The following is a 21,202-nucleotide window of genomic DNA, read 5'->3' as shown; positions in this document are numbered from 1 at the left end:
CTTACATAGGCCTATACCTTTTATTGAAATTATATTGTGATGTCTTCATAAGGGAAGCAAACTATATAACTTAGTATGTAAAGTCAACTAAAAACTAGCGACTAAAAGTTAGCAAACTTTTTCGCTTTTTATATTATTTTTGAAAAACAATCAAAGAAAATATAGGGAAATGATTTTTATTTTTATTTAATTTGTTTAAGAAAAGAAAAGAAAACAATTTTACTGTACGGATCAATTCATTTTTCAGAGACTGGGAAGATATATAGTAATTACATAGGAGAGCATTCTTTTAACAGCTTTACCTTCACAGCTTCACCGTTTTATCATTGGTGGCTTGAAGCTGTCACTCAAAGCCTCTGTGGGTGTCTACCGTCTTCGCAGAAGGCGTTGGGCCATAACATAAAACAGTGATTGACAGAGCGCCACACTCAAGCCTGTTGAGACTCTATTGGTTGGTTACTGCAGCCACTATGGAACCTTTCAGTGCAGCGGCGCTGTTGCAAGTTATCAGTCACTTTGGACAAATCTCAGCAGCTCTGAGACTATTCAGCCTTGTCTAATGGAGTTAATGGAGTGATCAACGCCTGCTATTTCATTTTTGGGAGATTTCTGTTGTTGGAACTTGGACGTGAGGTGACCGCCTAACAGGTTATTATTGCCATGGCTGAATTGCCGCACTTGGTTGAAATAGACCCGGACTTTGAGCCACTCTCCCGTCCGCGATCGTGCACTTGGCCGCTACCTCGACCGGAGTTCATCGCACCTGCTGCCGGCTCGGACACATCTCCTCCGGCGCCCTCCTCCGTTAAACGGGAGTCGAACGCGGAGTATGTCGGCACCAATCTCGGTAATAATATGTCAGTCATTTAATGTTTTATGAATTGAGTACAAAGGGACCCTAATGGAAACAAGCCTAAAAACTTTCTTGTGGTCTCTTTCTTTTAGTTGACCTTGTATCAGTGAACTGTAGCCTACTGTGTCCTGTACCTTTCCTATGCAAACTTCTAATAAAGTATTCAATCAATTAATCAAGGTCTACTGGAAGAGACCGAAGGAGACTACAGTGAGCAGAAATCCCATCTAATGTGTAGCAGCAGTGACTTTCAGTGTCAGGAGAACTGTGCACATCAGCAGCAGCAGCAGCCATCACGGTCACATCAGCAGCAGCACCCAGGTTCTCAGCTGCAGCAGCTACAGGTCAGTGGTGGGAAAAGACAAGTACTCACATTTGTTACTTGATTAAAAGAATTGATACTGCAATGCAGACACACTCTGTTACGAGGAAAAAGTCTGGAATTCAAAATGTACTCTACAAGCACAATCAGATTTACACGCTCACAATGCTGTGAGCTTGTAGATAGGCTATTTTCAAATGGCTCGAAATGTATAGTCTATAGGGCTGAAAGTGGTCAATGTGTGTTTTGTAATAATAATCCAAATCTACAAAGTAACTAGTAAATAAAGTTGTCAAGTAATTGCAGTGGAGTAAAAGTACAATATTTGGATCCGAGATAGTAGTGGAGTAGAAGTAAAAGTATTGGAAATTGGGTACAAATACCTCAAAAGTGTACTTAACTTAACTTTACACACGTGGTTCTCAACCTGTGGGTCGGAAGCTTGGGACCCCGAGGGGGGTCCCCAAATTATTTTGGGGGGTCCCCAGATGATTAACTTAATGTGTAACATTGTATTCTCACTCAACAGTGAACAAACAAACACAAAGTTTTAAGTGTATAGAGATTGTCTGCACATTTCCAAAGTGACAATTTAAGGACTTTTTTTAACACATCTAAAATGACAAATCATACATTGGTCAAATTGTCAAATATTAGAAGCTGAAATTGTGAAAATAGCCGATCTACATGCTCACAACGCCTCGCGTGTAGATCGGCTATTTTCACAATAGAACCATGTTATACAAAATGTAATGCCTCAACTCTTAGTGCTTGTCAGGGAGGGGGGGGGATTATTTTGGGGGTCACGGCCTGAAAAGGTTGAGAACCACTGCTTTACACCACTGCTACAGGTGTCTGGGCTCACCACACCTAACGTCACCTGCAGTGCCATCCAGAGGAAGAGCACGTCGTCCCGTCGCAACGCCTGGGGGAACATGTCCTACGCTGACCTCATCACCAGAGCCATTGAGAGCTCACCTGAGAAGCGGCTCACTCTGTCCCAGATTTACGAGTGGATGGTCAAGAGTGTGCCATACTTCAAAGATAAAGGAGACAGTAATAGCTCCGCGGGCTGGAAGGTGAGCTCCCTGTCTCTTGCACATAAATGTGACCCGTGTGCCACTGTGTGCAGGCAGCGCGGCGCCGCACACACACACTACACAAGCATTCATTTGGATGAAGATAAAGTAGCCTTTGTAGATAGTTACAATGTCGCGTCGCCCTACTTCATATCTGTGGGCTGGAGCTAAACTTATGGTGATAAAACTACTGTAGCTTTTTTTAGGCCAGTCTGGCATTAAATTGTTATTAGAGTGTGTTTTGTTTCCCTCCCCCCTTTCTTTTATTGAGGAGGATGTGTTAAGAGCTGATCATCTTTCCAGTCCATAACTGTATGCTATATGCTCATTTGTATTTTGTTCAAGATAATGTTGTGCAACAGCAAAGACTGAAAGCAAGCAACAGGTCACTTCTATCAATTGCTGATCGTATTTTTCCATTGAGGTTCTGTTCAAAATCATTACAAGACTTCATTTTCTGCTCTATAGGTCAGTGTAGTAGAGAGAGGAAAGGTGGGAGAGAGTAGCGGAAAGACATGCAGAACATAGTCCAGCTGGTGTGGGACTCGAACCGAGGTCTCGCTGTCAGGCAGATTAGAACCTATGTGGTACATCCACCAACCACTTGGCTATCAGGTCTCCCAATCATTCCAATGTGATTTGGATGGGATGTTGCTGTAACATTTTATTATTGGGTACATTCTTTAAATTGTGACCCATGCATTAACCTCCAGGAGTGATGTTGTTGCTATTGACGCATTCCGCACTGAACAATAGTCAACAATTTCCTTAGGATGTCCTTTGGTTATTATGTAACAACAAAAATGTGTGCTACATTAGTCCATACAACCATTTTTCAATAGTGTTGTTGCAAAGGTTGTGCTGTTAGCTGTGCGATTGTAGATGTTTGCAAGTTCGAACAGGCCACATTTATCCATGACACTGTGTAACATGGAAGTATAAATTATAAGTTTGTCTTTTATTTGGCCCCTGTCAGTCTTTAACATGTTTGACCATTTGAAATGAACACATAGTATACTTCAGAGTACACGGCAAAATCCAATTCTAAGTGTAGACACAGAATTGTACTATGTAGTTGTGTGTACTGGCCTGTGTGAATGTTCCCACGACATATAGACATATACCTGATAGAGTGTCTGTTTGTACAGATATTGAATCCTGTACTGTACGTAGGTGGCTAAACCTTTGTAGCCAAGTTACCTTTGAAGTCTTTAGCGTGGTTTCCTCTGCCTGCTGTAGCACGTGCCTTTCTGCTGCCAGTAAGGAAACAAACCATTCTAGAGCAGCAGAATACTGCAAGGTTATCTGATTGTAAACATCCCTGAGATGGGACTGAGTTTGTTACTGCCTCTGGTTCATGACCTGGAAATACAACCAACAAGAATCAATTAGTTGTATAGTGAACAGATTGGACACTAAAGGTTATTGGAACATTCTGTCTGTTTCAGTGGCTATTGGTTAAGGCAAGACAACGCTGTCACAGGAAAAGTATCTCTACTGTGGGCCTGTCAACTACAGTCTGAGCATGAAACCATGATGGTAATACTATGGCAAAAATAACGTAATACGGTACAATGACCTGGTGGGAAAAAAACATCAATTCCATTTCATTCAAAGGAGCAAAGTCTGGCAAAATTGCAAACTTCACTGTGATTAATTTTGCCTTGATCGATTACTCAGAGTCAGACAATAATTTGACACCTAGTGGAGATAATTCTGAGAACGGTTTTAAAGGAGCCCTTACTAATACTCAATATACTAGAATTTTTTTGTCTCTCCACTCTGTGTCTTCTGCCTACCAATAACATCATCAGTGGTAAAACCTTTTATTTTGTATTGCTGCTAGAAAAATGGCTTCTGTTTCCGCATGCTAAACTTTCAAGGAATTTAAAAGCTACAGTTTCTATTAGCTTGGAATCCCCATCCATAATGACATTTGTAGGTAGGTTTCTGTCCAAAGCCCACTTCTGAGACCCAGAGATGAGACAAAAATGTTGCAATCTCATAGTGAACATTAGAGGACCAATACATGTACATACATTATGTATACGGTAAGGCTGGGAAATATATATCGAAAATATATCGATATTGAGGTATCAACATGCAAGGTATACATATCGACGAAGACGGCTTGAAATGAGGTATTGGTGTATGTGTGAAATTAATTAACAGACCCACTATGCAAGCACGTAGCACAAAAACAGTCCATCTGTAACCAGGTGTGGTAATTTCATTAAAACCTACCTAACCCTTCTATGTGTACTGTGCAGTGTGCATGCATGGATATGCTATTCATTATCTGGGTTATGCAGGCAGAGGACGTAAAGCAGAAAAACATTACAAACTATAGAATGCAACCTTCGTTATTGAATATCGAAAGTTTTCCTAATATCGCCCAGCCTTAGTATACGGTATATACATACAGTATATATTAAAATACTATAGTGCATAGGGTGGTGGGAATATTATTATTATTATCATCATTATTTGCCAGAAATGCAGCTCTCCGTAAATGTTCCTAGTTCCCTTGACAATAACAGGAGGCAACACAAACATCTCAATCAATGTTGAGGACTAGGGTGGGAGGGAGGGAAAGGGGGGTGGGGGATGTTAGGAACAACGTCAAACATCCTCCATTCCAAAGTTCTGTGCTCATATCTTTGTGTCCCTGTCTTCTAGAATTTCCGCAGCGGATGCCACAGCATGGAGAAATGGATTGTTATCCTCTGTTCTATCAAGTTCTTTTCTGCTGCTATGAATTTTGCTTAAGCTGACTGATTGTGCAATGTGCATTGGGGGGAATTAGTTGGGGTTGGGAGTATTGAAACTTTCCACGTTTTACATTGATTGGATTCATATTACTGTGCTATTGCTGTTCCCCAGCTCTTTGAGATAACATATTATTTCGTTAATACATGCTGGTGCATTCATGTTACATGGAAATCTAGAACTGCGAATAACACAAATAGTTCATGTTTTACTGTTCACATAGGCGGACATAGTTAAGTCAATCAGTAGAAATAAATACAAATAAAAGGTGCCATGAGCAGAACAGAAGGGAATACAAACATTTCGTCCTGTGACTTTAGCTTAGCTTGGGGACATGGAATGGATAGGGAGCCATGTGATCCTGCATGTATAAGTAAGTAGGTATAAGTAAACTCTATACTTGGTTGATCAGAGTCCCTCAGGGCTCTACACTAGTGACTAGTTTTCGCTCTACATTAAATATCTTCGCTGAAAATAGCCGATCTACAAGCTTTGAGCTTTTGATATACCACTATTGATATGACATTCCCGATAGCATCAGCCAAAATTAGATTTTTCTTTTTTTTGCAGCTTTAACAATAGCTTCAGCCTCTACATAATTAACAATACACACATTCCAACCTACTTCAAACTCAACATCACATACATTCCCATGTTATATCAGTTTTTGGCATTGCTAAGCCAGATTTATACTTGTGCTGCTGTCCCACACCAAAAATAGACGATCTACAAGCTCACAATGTGTTGCAGCATGATGCGTTGTGAGCTTGTAGACTTGGTAGTTTCGGTGCACGACACCGCGTGCAACAAAGAATATCAAGCCCTTTTACCGGGCCTTAGAACTACTGGCTGTTAGTTATTTTTACACTTTCCTGTTAACAAAAAAGCAGCACAGACCCCCACAATGAGCCATGATGCATTTCCCGTTGGCTGGAATGGAAAACAGGGCCATGTGTTAACATCTACGCCCTGAAAAACACAAGGGTCAGGGCTGGGGAAAAAAAACTGAGGAACTAAGAGGTCAGACTCGCAGTCATGGGCAGGATGGTATACTATGTTTTCTCTAATTCAGCAAACCTAGTACTTGGCCAAAGAAGCCAGTAATCATGTTAAGATTGTCATTTCAAGACGTGCATCATCAATGCCTTATCACAGTGGTTCTCAAAGTGGATTCCATGGACTTTGTGGGTACCTTTATGGGGGTCTAAATTGACCCATACAAGTCTGTAACTCTTAACAGTATACAAATGGAACCAAATGGACCCTAACGGTTCCATTTGGTTCCATTTGTATGTGTCAAATGGAACTGTCAGTTATGAGGAGACCTCGAAATGTAAAGGTTTGAGAACCACTGCCTTATCAGAAACCACACCGTGTTCATTTATAAATTCGTAATTCTGAAACTGACGATTTGCTCATCGTCGGAAAAGTAATTAATTTGCTTTGATGTTTGGGCATCCCTCCATATACTGATGACACGGTGATAACGCTGAAACCCATAGTGGGTGGAGGGTGTTCAGTTCAGCCTGCTGTGATAATAAAACTCCACCAAGAACACTAGAAGTGGGTGTAGGAGAGGATAGGCACAGAGGATGCTGCAGCGACATCCTGTCTTCCTTATATTGCTGTTATTCATGGCCTGCCAGAATGCATGTGGCATCTGAGAGCTCAAGCTGTTTGGCTCAACAGAGAAAACCCCTGCCAGCCAGGGGGACTCTGCCTGCCTGGGTCCCCCGGGGACGGTGATGGGGAGGCCATCAGCCTGAGCGTCACAGACTGGAGAAACAGCAATGTTTTTTCAGTATGTTTCTCAATGAACTGAAACAGGTGCAGCACAGGAAGTGACACACTATAGGCACCCTGCTGTGAAGATACCTACTTATAAAGGGGTAAAGGGTAACACAGGGCAGTGCAGAGTTGCAGCAGCAAATTCAAGGTTTTCTTTATTTGTCTCCATTAGGAGAAATTTGTCTTTAGGTGTTAGTCTTTAGCAAAGAAATGAGCAACATTAATAAGCGTTTCAAAACAATATGTGTCTTCCATCTCAGACTAATCGCGCCATTACTAGGACATCAGTACTGTGATGTCATCTTCATATTAGGTTTCAGGCGGGCCGGCCATTGTTGTTTAAAGTTAAATATTTCAAAACATATATATGTGAAGAGAAATTAGGGGAGTTACTTCCATGGCCTACTGCACCATGCACAAGACATTAGCTGAATGGTCCACCGGATTGTGAGATTATCCCAGAAGTATAAACAAACCCATATTTAGACGGCTCACTTATTACAGAGCCACGCCATTAAAAACAACAGCATTTGGATGAGCTGTAGGCCAAGGGGTCTAATTTGTGCAACATCACAAATAACGTTTAGAACTTTACCTAATTAGTTTGGATAGCGTGCATGCGTTTGTTTTAATTTTGACTTACTGTATATACTGTATTGTTTGCACACTGTTTCGGGACACATTCCTGGGGAAAGAAAGGAGCCACTGAAAGAATCCGAGAAAAGATTGAATGAGCATCCGCCATTTGTCCTGAGATCACGAGGCTACAAAGAGACCCATGAACATTAGAGGCCCCACAGAAATGCTGAAGGAACCCCTTGAAGAGAGGGAGCCTTGGTTTAGGGGCCTTGATGGCAGAGGGAAGGAAGGAGACAAGCAGCCGTGTGGTGGGGGGCACAGGGGTGTCGCACCAAATTCTGGGCCCCGGGTACTTAAGCTATTGAAAAATAGCTGATATACAAGCTCACAGCGCGGCGCTGCGAGCTTGTAGATCTGCTATTTTTGAAAAATCTTGAAAATTTGTCCTTCCAAGGTTTTTTGAAAAACCTATGTTTTCTAATGTCAGTGGCACCTTTTCACGTGAAGGACCACCAAAATGATATGTATTTGGCCACGGACCCCCATCTCAAAATATTTAGTTCCAGGGACCCCCCAGAAGCAAAATGTTCGCTTAAAAAATACACAAAGATTTGCACACATTTTCATGACTTTAAAAAAACTAGCAGATCTACTAGCTGTGAGCTTGTATATCTGCTATTTTTCAATAGCTAAAGCATGCAATAATTAAGGCCCCTCCACCTTGGGCCCTAGTAACTCAGTCCCACTTTTCCCCTCCTTGTGACGCCCCTGGGTGGGGGGCAGTCAGCTGACGAGGTCCCGGCTGCGAGGTCTATGGGTTGAAGGCTGTGTAAAGTCCAGTGTCTACGTATGTGAGCTGTGGAATGTGTGGTATGTAAAGTTGACGCATTGTCCTCCAGTCTCAGCAGGATAACGGTCCCCCTACAGATTATGGGCGCACAAAAACCTGGCCTCAAAAAACTTTATGCAAATCATAACTCTGGCATGGGTACTCCTCCAGGGATATGCTGGAGGGGAGGGGGGGGGGGGGGAGAAACAGATTCAAAAGTAATCCAGACTAAGGGTCAATCCTTTAAATGCTACTTGCCCTTTAAACTGTGTGAATTGTGCAAGGAATTTGAGTCTTTAGATTAAGTGCAGAAATGTTTCAGATAAAGATTCCATTCTCTGTCTCAACCTTTTTTGTTGTCTTTGAGGTCTGGTATGTCAGATGAGGATTCACATGTAGAATATTTTGTATCTTTTTGCTTACATGTATCTAACCTGGAAACCCACTTGCTGATAAGAATATAAATAGGATACATTTTACAGGGCAGATGCACATTTTTACCATTTATTTTAGTTTTATCGACTATAATTACAGACTGCTTCTGCGTGCGAGCAAGCCTGCATGTGTGCGTGCGTGCAGGAAGACAGCATCAGGAAGTGGTTAGCCCAATAGCTCTCCCATAATGATGTGTGCAAACTCTGCTCTCTCCTCATTAAGTCCTATACTGTACAGTAGGTAGGTCTACTGTATATTCATTGTCTCCTCCAGGCCGAAGGAGTGGCCGAGACTATGTGTTGTCTGTCCATCCATCCGTGTGTGTGTGTGTGTGTGTGTGTGTGTGTGTGTGTGTGTGTGTGTGTGTGTGTGTGTGTGTGTGTGTGTGTGTGTGTGTGTGTGTGTCCATCCATGAGCAGTTAATATCTGGCACTGTTGGACCGATCGGCATGAAACTGTGAACGCATACTCCTTGGAGAACAAGTCAAAACGTCTGCAACAAATGTCAAAACATCACTCAAGTCTCAACCCTTACCTAATAGTCATGTGATTAAAGGCCAGACCGCACCAATGCAACTTGTCGCAAATCCTTCCAACTACCATTGGGGATAATGTTGTTGCATAGTTACAGTAGTTGCATGTTACAAGGAGCTGCATTGGTGTAGTCGAGATGTATCTCTGATTGGCTAAGATTAGCTTCCTGAAATTGCAGGAGTGACGAAATGAAGAAATTCCACCCTGTATTTTTTCAAATCGGCCTCATGGTGGCGCTATAACAAGCCAATTCATGTTTTGGTCATACAATCAAAATATTGTTTTTCCCCTTAGATTCCTTGGATCTTTATGGAACTCCCCAAATACCCCACGGCCATTTCCTCCTTACAAGTTTTCCGCCATGTTGCATTTTCTTTGCAAAACACAGTTTTTGCTACTACTTGTACCGATTTTGTACAAACCCAAATTGGTACACATTGTCTCTGTAGTCAAGATGTATCTGTCCGATTCTTTGGATTCTATTCTGATTGACTACGATTGGCTTTCAAAGTTTGCTGGTGGGGTCCACTTTGCACGACGGCAGGAAACTGTGTGCACACAGCACACTCCCAGTAGTTTTTTCCCCGAATCGGACTGTTTTTGCGTGATCAAGATGTATCAGTATCTGTCACAGTTCTCATATTCCATTGCGATTGGCTATGATTGGCTTCTAAAGTTTGTGGGGGTGGCACAAAATATCACACATCATGTACGCAGCACCCGATTGCTGGGAAACTTTGCACACACATTCCCACTAAGCCAAGGAAGAACCTCCATCCAAAGTTTTTCAAATATCCTCATGGTGGTGCTACAACAGCCCACTTGATGTTTTGGCCTATAACTCTTGAACCGTAGGTCATACAATAAAATAAATCCCAGAGATTCCTTGGATCATAGCGCAACTTGTGCCAGATTACACTTTCTGCCATTCAAAAGACTACTATTCCAACAGATCTTTTCCAAAACCCATACAGTAGGTACACATTATCTCTGGGGTCATGTGATCAAGATGTATACTTTTGATTTTTCAGATCCCATTCCAAGTGGCTATGACCAAAGTTTGCAGGCTCTGGGTAGGCAACCAGGCCTGGCGGAGACCTGAGCGTTCTAGTTCATTCATCTGGTCCACTCCTCAGAAACATAATATAACAAACCATGTCATGTCCAGAAAAAGTCAAAAGTCCTATAAATATTTAAAACGTGTAGGTTAGCTTTTAGTCTAGTTTAGTTTAGTCAGTGACTTGCCATTCTTTACACATGAGTAATTGTATATTTACAACCCAGACATCGGACACCTGACATGTGACATGTGACATGTGAGCTGGTAATTCACTGTAGAAGCTGACATTTTGCTAGTATGACCTATTTTCAAGTACCTGTACACCTTTTGCAACAAGAGATAGAAATCCACAAAACACACTTGTAACACTGACATAAAACAGTTACCAATTTGAATATCAGTTTCCCTCCACTGTCAGTCTCTTGGGGCTTGTGTGTGTGGTAACTGTGGTTGTGCCTCATGCCACATGTACAGTAGAAGCATCTTCTAGAAAATTAACAGAAAGTCAAGCAACTCTCACTTTGACTGCACCTGTCCCTCTAACTGGGCCTTGTTTGTTTACTTAACCTGTGACCGTTAATGCAAGCCTTACGCTTCACTAAGCCAGGCATAGCAGCTGTGTCAATTAGTTTGTTTTGAGGTCTGGAAAGAGGAGGGTGATGGTGGAACCATTCTCAAGAGAACGCTGATCCAATAGATGAATGCATCTGAAACACCATTACGAGATCCATGTTTATTGTTAGTTATTATGTTGTTCTCATTGTTCATAGAAAATATTGAGGTGATGGGATGTGAAAACTGATGAACGATTGAGTATTTAAAGAGCATTACCTAGTTCAAATAAATAAACCTACCCTTAAGTTTTACTTAAGCCCAGTAGCAGCTCAGATCACCACAGCATATTGTCTAGCATGACAGTCTCAGTAGCATTTCACAATAAGCCTACTGCACACACAAACGTATATAGAAAGTATGTGGAGAACAGACAAACAGGACTGGCACAGTATTGCTGATGTATTCCTTCATCTAAAAGCTCTATCAGATCCAGACAAGCCCACTATAGATGGGAAACCAGTTCCTTTTGCTAATATTAGTGTATTGGTGTAAAGCCTTCTCAGAAACATGGGTAAAGATTTTGGAAGGGAACTGATGTTCATTAGTGACTGTTATTAGCAATATGCCATATGCTAGATTTAAATGTACTTTAGTTCTAATGAAACTTGTAAAGTTGGACTTCTTGTCAGAGTTGTGTCTTGCAGCTTGGATCTTTAGGGTGATTGCGTGCGGGGGGCGCCTCCTGAATCAGTGGAGCAGAGGATGTCTTTTGTTCTCTTTGAACTGAGGTAAGGTCTGTCTCAGACCAAGATTATGCCACACGGACGGACTAGGAGAATGCCCGCATCCACAGTGTAGTCATGCGATCCGTGGTCTTTTGTTGGTTCTTATCATATCTCTCAGGCATTTCCATATCGCTAGCAATGGATCAAGCATGCAGATTGGTTAGCGGTAGTGTTTTTTTTGTTTTTTTTTGTATGAGATGTGAGAATGAGAATTAGAATGCCATGCTTCTCACGTCTCCAGTCTTCTGCTAATGACTCATTTCCTCTTAAATGTTCACTTGCTGAGAGTATGTAAAAACAAAAGAGAACAGACATATTTTTGTGGCAGAGAGGGCAACAGTTACAGGAAGGAGGGAAACACCCTTCTAAAAAAGATTCCGAAAGATCATGCATCATATTATGAACTGTAGCTTTTGTTAAACATGCAGTTACAGTAAGTGTGTTTCTGCCATAAAATAGCAGATCTCCAAGCTCACAATGCGTCGCATCCGCAATGTGTCATGAGCTTGTGGATCAGCTATTTTAGGCACGTGACACAGTAATAGACCAGAAGAACTCTGACTTCAGGCGTAGTTGCGACTGAGTCTCTGCTGGTCTAAGTACAGTATGGGGACTGAATGCACTGTGGCTCAGGAAGGCTTTTCTAACAGAGTTTGTTTGAGGAGGTAGAGGGAGGAGTTTGGCTGTGGAGGAGCAGGGTTCTGTTTCAGTAGATTCAGACAACAGACAGTCCAAGCCAGCGCGTCATGTCTGATGCTTCCTTTCTCCCTCCTCCTCCCCTCCAGCCTGTGTGTGTGTGTGTGTGTCTGTCAGCGCTGGTTGCGTTCAGCACAAAGTGAACTCATCGACCCCATCACTCACGGCAACAACAGTGTCGTCTCATTTTCGTACCCTCGTACCCTCCCCATCCACACCTCGAACTCCCTAACCTCTCCTCTGTCCTCCCATAAATGTACCCCCTTTGCCCTCTCCCCTCTGAGCTTCACAAGCCTGCTGTTGATGCACTTATTACCGGCATGTTAACTTTTCTGTGGTCGTCTGATATCAGAGCAGCCATCCTAATACTAAACAAAGTTGTTTTAGGTGTGTCAAAGAGGGGCTGCTGTAATGTTAAACCAAAAGTAAACAATCAAAACCAAGTTGCCTTCACAATCTTTACTGCAAGTTCCCGTATTGGAAACCAAACATCTATAGCTCATGCAATGTGACCCCCCCCCCCCCCCACACACACACACACGCACACACCCTGGCCAAGGGAGTTATTAGGCTTCTGGGCTACAGGCAGGGCTAATCTGCTACACCAGACATTTTCTACTAACTTTTTGTCAAGTTTGCATTAGTAGCCAGCTCTTCCTTTGCTTAATAAATTGGACATGTTGCCCGCTAATTCCTTTATAGTTTGTCTTCGAGAGCTACAGTCATTTGGGGCTAATCAGAATGAATAAAAATGGCTCAAAGTGAACTCATCAACCCCTCTAGTTCATTTATAGAAAAAGGGAGGTAAATATTTTGTAATGACCACAATTTAAAATTGTCACATAAAAACATCAATGTGGGAATATCCATGTTACCTACCGTATACTATGAGTAACATTTGTAAACATACCATAGTGCGAGGTTTGGATGAGAATCAAATCAAGATTTTAGTCAGCATGTTTTATTGTAGAATAATCTAATTCCCCTGCACTGTATGAAACTCAAGATTTGACAAAATATATATATATGATAGGGATATAATGATTATTTATGGGAAATGAACATTTTTGTGGTCATTCTGGTCAAATATCTTGTCAACCTTTCAAAAATAGCCTATACTTCAGAATCAATGTTTGAAGGAGACCAAACATCAAAGAAGAGTTTTCTAGGCAAATACTGTATGTTGTATAATGTTAATGTTAAATGTAATTTTCATTCCTAATGTTACCAACTTATGGTCAAAAGGATACATAACTTAAGGCCTTATTGCCCATGTTGGGTTGTAATGTTTTACTCATTAACACGACTTCTTGAAGCAATGATTAGCATTAGTGAAAAGTCAAACACTTCTAGTTACTACTAGCGATAACATTATTCCATTGAATAATGCCCATTAACAAATTAATTTCTTGGAGATTTAACCCTAACCAAAGTAGAGACAGACACACTATTGTTGCATTATGTGAGCGGCGTTTATCTCCATGCACTGTGTATCCTTGTAGAATCTTGTGGTTAGGGACATCTGGCTTTAGTAACTGGAGGGAGTTGCTGTTGGGTTCACATGGGCATTTAGGGGAAATTCCCTGGTTATGTTTTCTGTCTTATGTTGCATTTTGGTCCTTTTTTTGTACTCGACATCCATCACAACAGTGACTTGGAACTTGCATGTTGGGAAGATTTTTGTCTAGACAGACTAGACCATGTATCTGTTTTCTGTCTGCAGCCCCCCGCTCTCTGTTCTGATACAGTCTTTGTTATTTGTTCATTGTTAAGAAACAATGTTAGTACACTACATACAGTACAGTACATACACATGTGTAAAAAAATGTTGAGGAGATGGTTAAGTTTGCGTACATGCCAGAAAAATACTGTCTAATCAGCATCATACACTCCAGCAAGCAACATTCCAATGGTGCGACACAAAAATCTGTATCTGTATCTACATCTACAATATCTGACAACACCTCTCATAAACATACCCACCAGGACAGACTAACCTGGATGCTTTGCGCTGTCAACATTTCATGTTTTCAAAATGCATATTTACCGTACAGTTTGTGTTTGTATGGTCATTTCGCAATACCTATTGCGCAATCCTCTGTAGAGCAATGTGTCATTATCATCACCAGAGTCTCAGGTTACAAGAGGGAAGGGGGGGGGAGGGTCAGCTGCACAGGGGGAGAGAGAGAGAGAGAGAGAGAGAGAGAGAGAGAGAGAGAGAGAGAGAAAGAGAGGTACGGTACAATATGGTAAGATACAGTACAGTCAGGTACAGTCGGGTACAGTACAGTCAGGTACAGTCGGGTACAGTACAGTACGGTACAGTCACGTACAGTACAGTCAGGTACGGTACAATACGGTACAGTCGGGTACAGTAGAGTACAGCACAATACGGTACAGTCGGGTACAGTAGAGTACAGCAAAGTACAGTACAATACGGTACAGTCGGGTACAGTAGAGTACAGCAAAGTACAGTACAATACGGTACAGTCGGGTACAGTAGAATACAGCAAAGTACAGTACAATACGGTACAGTCGGGTACAGTAGAGTACAGGTCAATACGGTACAGTCGGGTACAGTAGAGTACAGCAAAGTACAGTACAGTACGGTACAGTCGCGTACAGTACAGTCAGGTACGGTACAATACGGTACAGTTGGGTACAGTAGAGTACAGCACAATACGGTACAGTCGGGTACAGTAGAGTACAGCAAAGTACAGTACAATACGGTACAGTCGGGTACAGTAGAGTACAGCAAAGTACAGTACAATACGGTACAGCCGGGTACAGTAGAGTACAGCAAAGTACAGTACAATACGGTACAGTCGGGTACAGTAGAGTACAGCACAATACGGTACAGTCGGGTACAGCAAAGTACAGTACAATACGGTACAGTCGGGTACAGTAGAGTACAGCACAATACGGTACAGTCGGGTACAGTAGAGTACAGCAAAGTACAGTACAATACGGTACAGTCGGGTACAGTAGAGTACAGCAAAGTACAGTACAATACGGTACAGTCGGGTACAGTAGAGTACAGCAAAGTACAGTACAATACGGTACAGACGGGTACAGTAGAGTACAGTAAAGTACAGTACAGTACAGTAAGTGATGGATGTGGATGGATGGATGGATGGATGGATGGATGGATGGATGGATGTGGATGGATGGATGTGGATGGATGGATGGATGGATGGATGTGGATGGATGGATGGATGTGGATGGATGCATGGATGGATGCATGGATGTGGATGGATGCATGGATGGATGCATGGATGTGGATGGATAGATGGATGGATGGATGTGAATGGATGGATGGATGGATGGATGTGGATGGATGGATGGATGGATGTGGATGGATGGATGGATGTGGATGGACGGATGGATGGAGACTGATGGATGGATGTGGATGGACGGATGGATGGATGTGGACGGATGGATGGATGTGGATGGATGGATGGATGTGGATAGATGGATGGATGGACGGATGGATGTGGATGGATGGATGGATGGATGTGGATGGATGGATGGATGTGGATGGATGGATGGATGTGGATGGATGGATGTGGATGGATGGATGTGGATGGATGTGGATGGATGGATGCATGAATGGATGGATGAATGGATGTGGATGGATGGATGGATGTGGATGGATGCATGGATGTGGATGGATGGATGCATGGATGGATGGATGTGGATGGATGGATGGATGGATGGATGGATGGATGTGGATGGATGGATGGATGGATGTGGATGGGTGGATGGATGTGTGGATGGATGGATGGATGTGGATGGATGTGGATGGATGGATGGATATGGGTGGATCACTGCTGCAACGTAGCTGTGAGCGCCTGCAAAGCAGGCGCGATCTCTAGATGTGAGCGGCCCGAAGGGCCGCGAACCTCTAGTTCAGTACAATTCAGTACTGTGGTTGGATGGAAATTTGCATTCTTGCTAAATCCGCTGTATTTACACAGCATTTTATTGTGTGGCGTTCATTAATTTGGTTTGTCTCGTTTAAATAAACGTCAAAATAAAAATGTATTTACTTTTGTTTATTGGCTGATACATTTTAATCCTTGCTACAGGTTGAGGTAGTGTCTTATGTAGCATTTTGGTCCTTTTTTTGTACTTGACATCCATCACAACAGTGATTTGGAACTTGCATGTTGGGAAGATTTTTGTCTAGACAGACTAGACCATGTATCTGTTTTCTGACATTACCATGGTTTAATCTAGTAAAGTTTAAACAAAATTCTCTCTAAAATACATGTTTAAATTGTATCGTATTCAGTCAGTAGATACCTGCCATATTGTAGACATGTACAGGACAGGTATGAGAATGAGGGATATACTCTGAGAGGAAATTATGAATGATAACTGTAATGTACATAATGGTTTGTCCACTGAAAACGATTATCATTTTGCACTTGGGGATGACAGGATGAGCTACAGGCTTGCCCATAATAGAAAGGTCCCTCACCGGCATGCTTGAGGTATGAACTATGAACCATCTGTTCACTCAGTATACCGGTACGTCTGTCTGCATAAGGCAAAGCAAGGCATGTTTATTTTTATTGGGCATTTCATACACAAATGCAATTCAAAGTTATTTATATAAGGCATGAAATGTAAATGCATAAAAATGCAATGAAAGTCATACCGCGTAACATTCATATTAGTAGTCTTTTTGCGACACCTTTGTTGTCATATCTGTCTTTGCGGAAGCACTGCTCAAAAAGGAATGCTGCGTGGTCCTAGCACTGAGGACATTTTGGACAATAAGTTGTCAAAAACAATATTTACTAACATACATTTCCGGTGCCTACGTCATTATGGTGCAAGTATCGGAGGCAGACACTCAGGCCAGAGTGTTGGGTTATTGTGAAAAATACACCAGTGAAAGGTTGTATCAAAAGCAATGTTTGTTTAAATGAAAAGGTATGACTTTGAAGTTATGTGATTGATTGATTGATTGATTGAAGAATGTATTAGAAGTTTGCAATAGGAAAAAGTACAGTTTCATTACAGCACAAATCACTGGTACAATGTCAACTAAAAGGTGATCCTAGTAAGCTTTACGGCTTAATACACAGGAACCACTTTATGCATCTCATAACATTGAAAGACAGACGGATAGAACAGAGTACTTTGCATGGAATAACATCAATTACAAAAGCAGAACAATTGGGAGAAAAGGGGGGGGGGACATGAGGGTTTAGTCTATTTACAAGTCTCGAGTAGCAGCCGCCTGAAGGTGACTTTTCATACCAATTTTGAAGGAGGCTAGGCATTTGCACTCCTTTGAGGCTTGCGGAAGGGCGTTCCACCTGTTGGTGGTTTAGCTGGAGAACGAATTAGAGACTTTTATAGTGTTAAATCTTGGTTGAACATGATTGGTGGAGTTGCCTCTGGTGTTGTGATCATGGACATGCTTGACCTTTAGGAAGTAGTTTGTGAAGAGTTTGTTAAGATTATGTCCTCTTATATTACAAAATATACTTCTACTATAAAACTATAAAACACCTAGAGGTGTGGATAGTTGAGCTCCTTCAGCACCCTTTGGTGGACAGACAGCAACATATACATAGAGAAGAAACAAACATGTCTCATTTCAGGAGTTTTGCGTCACTCCACATTTGTTTTCTGGGGTCATTTGCATGAGCAGTGGTTGCATTATGTTGATGCCTAATAATGTTGCAGCAGAAACTATTGTGATGAATTATTTATACGATATTAGTGTACACATATCTTGTAATGGAAGTTTAAAATGTAAAATGTTGACATTTTACACTTAATATTCCCCTAATTACACCACAGGTGCTCTGGCCCATATTGAGTGGTGCATCTCGCTGAAGCTGTACCATGTCAGACTAGCTCTCCATAAGTGTTCCATTGAAAATGCCTTGAATCATTAGTGATTAATGTGTTTCCCTTCCAGAACTCCATCAGACACAACCTGTCTCTGCACAGCCGTTTCGTGCGCATACAGAATGAGGGCACAGGGAAAAGCTCCTGGTGGATGCTGAACCCGGAGGGAGGGAAGAACGGCAAGTCTCCCCGACGCAGAGCTGCCTCCATGGACAACAACAGCAAGTTCATCAAGAGCAGAGCCAGAGCCACAAAGAAAAAGGTACAGTGATCCTTTTAGAATATCATACCCATGTCCCTACACAGCAAAATGATAATCTGCGTTAATCGAACTCCTAAAACTCAAACCGTTGAACTCAAAATGAACACAATGGGATTGAATTTGAATTGAATTGAATTGAATTGAATTGAATTGAATTGTTGTGTGTGTGTGTGTGTGTGTGTGTGTGTGTGTGTGTGTGTGTGTGTGTGTGTGTGTGTGTGTGTGTGTGTGTGTGTGTCTCTGTATGTGTGTCTGTCTGCGTGTGTGTCTGCGTGTGTGTGCGTGTGTGTGTGTGTGCGTGCGTGTCCTATTCCCAGGTGACCCTACAGGAAGGGATCGAGGACGGAGTAGAAAGCCCCAGTTCCCAGTATTCCAAGTGGTTGGGAAGTCCCAACTCCCACAGTAACGATGACTTTGAAGCCTGGAGCACCTTCAGGACTCGAGCCAGCTCCGACGCCAGCACCCTGAGCGGTCGCCATTCACCGTTCCTCTCTGAGCAGGACGACCTGGGCGAGGCCGACGCCGTCCACCTGGCGTATCCCGGCGGTGCGGGGACCAAGATGGCGTCCACGCTACCCAGCCTGTCGGAGCTGGGGGGGCACATGGGTCAACGCGGGACGGATGGCAGCGTCATGGACGGCCTCCTGGACAACCTAAACCTGCTGTCCCCCAAGAGCAACCCGCACGGCCCCGACTCCTCTCACTCCTCCCCCTCTGCCATGCTTCAGAACAGCCCCTACAGCTCCCCCGGCATGCCCCCCCAGCCACAGCAAGACTACCACAAGTGCCTGTACGGCCAGCCTGGGATTCATCCCCTGTCCCCCATCCCTATGCAGGCACTTCCCAATTCTAAGCCGGCCTTCGGGCCTTTCCAGAGCCATTATAACTGCCCTGCAGGCCTCCTGAAGGAGCTGCTGACCTCCGACGCAGAGCGCTGTAGGGACATGGTGCCTTTTGAGACAGCGATGTCTCAGGCTGGCAGAGACCACTGTCTGCCACCCAGATACGGCAGCCAGATGGGGAGGTGTGACGGAGGGAAAATGATGAGCGCTCCTCAGCGTCCTCCTCACACAATTCCACACGCGCATCCACAGCCTATACATAGCCGGGGCCCTTCTACTTCACAGGACGTGAATAGCAGTAACATGATCTCTCTAACTAGTCCTAGTTCAGCGGGGGGGCCTCCTCACTTGTCCAGGACATACATGCAGCTGCCCCGCGGGCACTCTGTGCACACAAGTGAGGCCCTGTCCAGCTATGGAAACACCAATGGCCACAGGAACCCTGGCCCAGTCAATTCTCGTGGTCATCACCAGGAGAGGCTGCCCAGTGACCTGGACAACATGCCCATTGAGAGCTTTGACTGTGATCTGGAATCTGTCCTCCATGACACCCTCATGGATGGAGATGCTCTGGACTTCAACTTTGACCCCGCAGCTGGCCCTCAGGGGTTTGCCCAGAGGGTGAAGACGAGCTCACATAGCTGGGTGTCTGGCTAGGTCACATGGGGGCATTCGTGACATAAACACAGACTGACACCAGGGAGATGAGGGTCTGACTCTGAAGACTAGCCTCTAATCTAGAGTACCATAGCAAACAAACCATGACCCCCTTTAAACAGAGCATACTCAGCATAGCCTTTCTGCTACAGTAGCTGGTGACATTGAGTGTAACCTTTCAAGGCAGTTCCCAAATGAAAGACCATATGTGACTTCCTATTTGTCGATAATAGTTAACTGGACTTCATCTTTAACAGTTTTTTTATTATAGTGGAAAATGTGTCATTTTGACCAAAACTTTGAACCCTATCAGTCTTTAATCAGCCTAGTTTAGATATTTAAAGAAGAACATTTGGTTCTTTACCGTGCTTTACGGTCAGGGGCAGAGAAGTTCCCTTACCAAGTTGTGGTCCCACTCGTCAGGATGCTCTCGATGGTGCTGTTGAATGCCCTGAAGATGCAAGGGCTCACCCTGAATTTCTTCAGGGCCGGAGGCAGTGGGAGCGTTGCTATGCCTTTTTCACCACATGTGTTGTGTGCGTCGACCATTTCAGATCTGGGAAATGTGTGTCCCACGGAATTTAAAGTCACCCGTTCCACCTCGGTGCTGCCAATGTGAATAGATTTGATCTATTCATAATAGATCAGTGCCTTAACCCAATTACAACAAAAATGTAATCAGGTAATCTAGGGACCATTGCCCAGTGTCCATCGGTCCTGAAAGTTTCACATCATTCCATACAGACGTTTCCCCATTAAGGGCCGTTTATGGTTCTGTATGTTTATATGTGGCCGCGCGCCACATATTGCGCCTCGCAACACAGAGCACACGAGAGATTCTCAGCGCACCCCGACCAGGATTTCACTCTAACGTCTCGGTCATCCACACAAGTCTTTTTATAAATACTTTGTGTCAGTTAACGTTATATCACCAGCCAGTCAAAGTATATACGATTGGAAATGCAAGTGAAATGTTCTTTTTGCTGAATGAACCACACTCACCTCGGGTAGCCCCCATCTCTCGAATATGGTGATTAATCAATAAGAGAACGGCATTCAAGCCACGGAGCTTTCCATGTTGGTATCATAGAGGTATAAGAACGACATCTTTTCACTCTTTTTGCAGAGGAAAAGTAATTTTCCTCACTACGTCCAGTACGTTCAGTTGAGAGGTGTATGGACAGGGAGATTGAACGGACATCAAACGGAAGAAATCTCTCTCCCCCTCCGTTTCTAGTGTCAACCTGCGGTCCTTATGTATTATGCATGATACTTTAGTTGCTCAC

General features: G+C 43.1%; 1 protein-coding gene across 1 annotated transcript; it reads left to right on the top strand.

Moving 5' to 3' along the window:
* Nucleotides 1-635: 635 nt before the first annotated feature.
* Nucleotides 636-20,000, top strand: LOC308304390 (forkhead box protein O1-A-like). The gene is made up of 5 exons (XM_080748978.1): nt 636-847; nt 1,034-1,197; nt 2,027-2,254; nt 18,226-18,417; nt 18,735-20,000. The coding sequence occupies exons 1-5, from the start codon at nt 661-663 to the stop codon at nt 19,914-19,916; spliced, it is 1,953 nt and encodes a 650-aa protein (XP_080605104.1). The 5' UTR covers nt 636-660; the 3' UTR covers nt 19,917-20,000.
* The last annotated feature ends 1,202 nt before the right edge of the window (nt 20,001-21,202 follow it).

The sequence above is a fragment of the Nannobrachium achirus genome (assembly GCF_963921795.1).
Source record: "Nannobrachium achirus genome assembly, chromosome: 19".
Taxonomy (NCBI): Eukaryota; Metazoa; Chordata; class Actinopteri; order Myctophiformes; family Myctophidae; genus Nannobrachium; species Nannobrachium achirus.
This window is presented reverse-complemented; position numbering and strand designations above follow the sequence as displayed.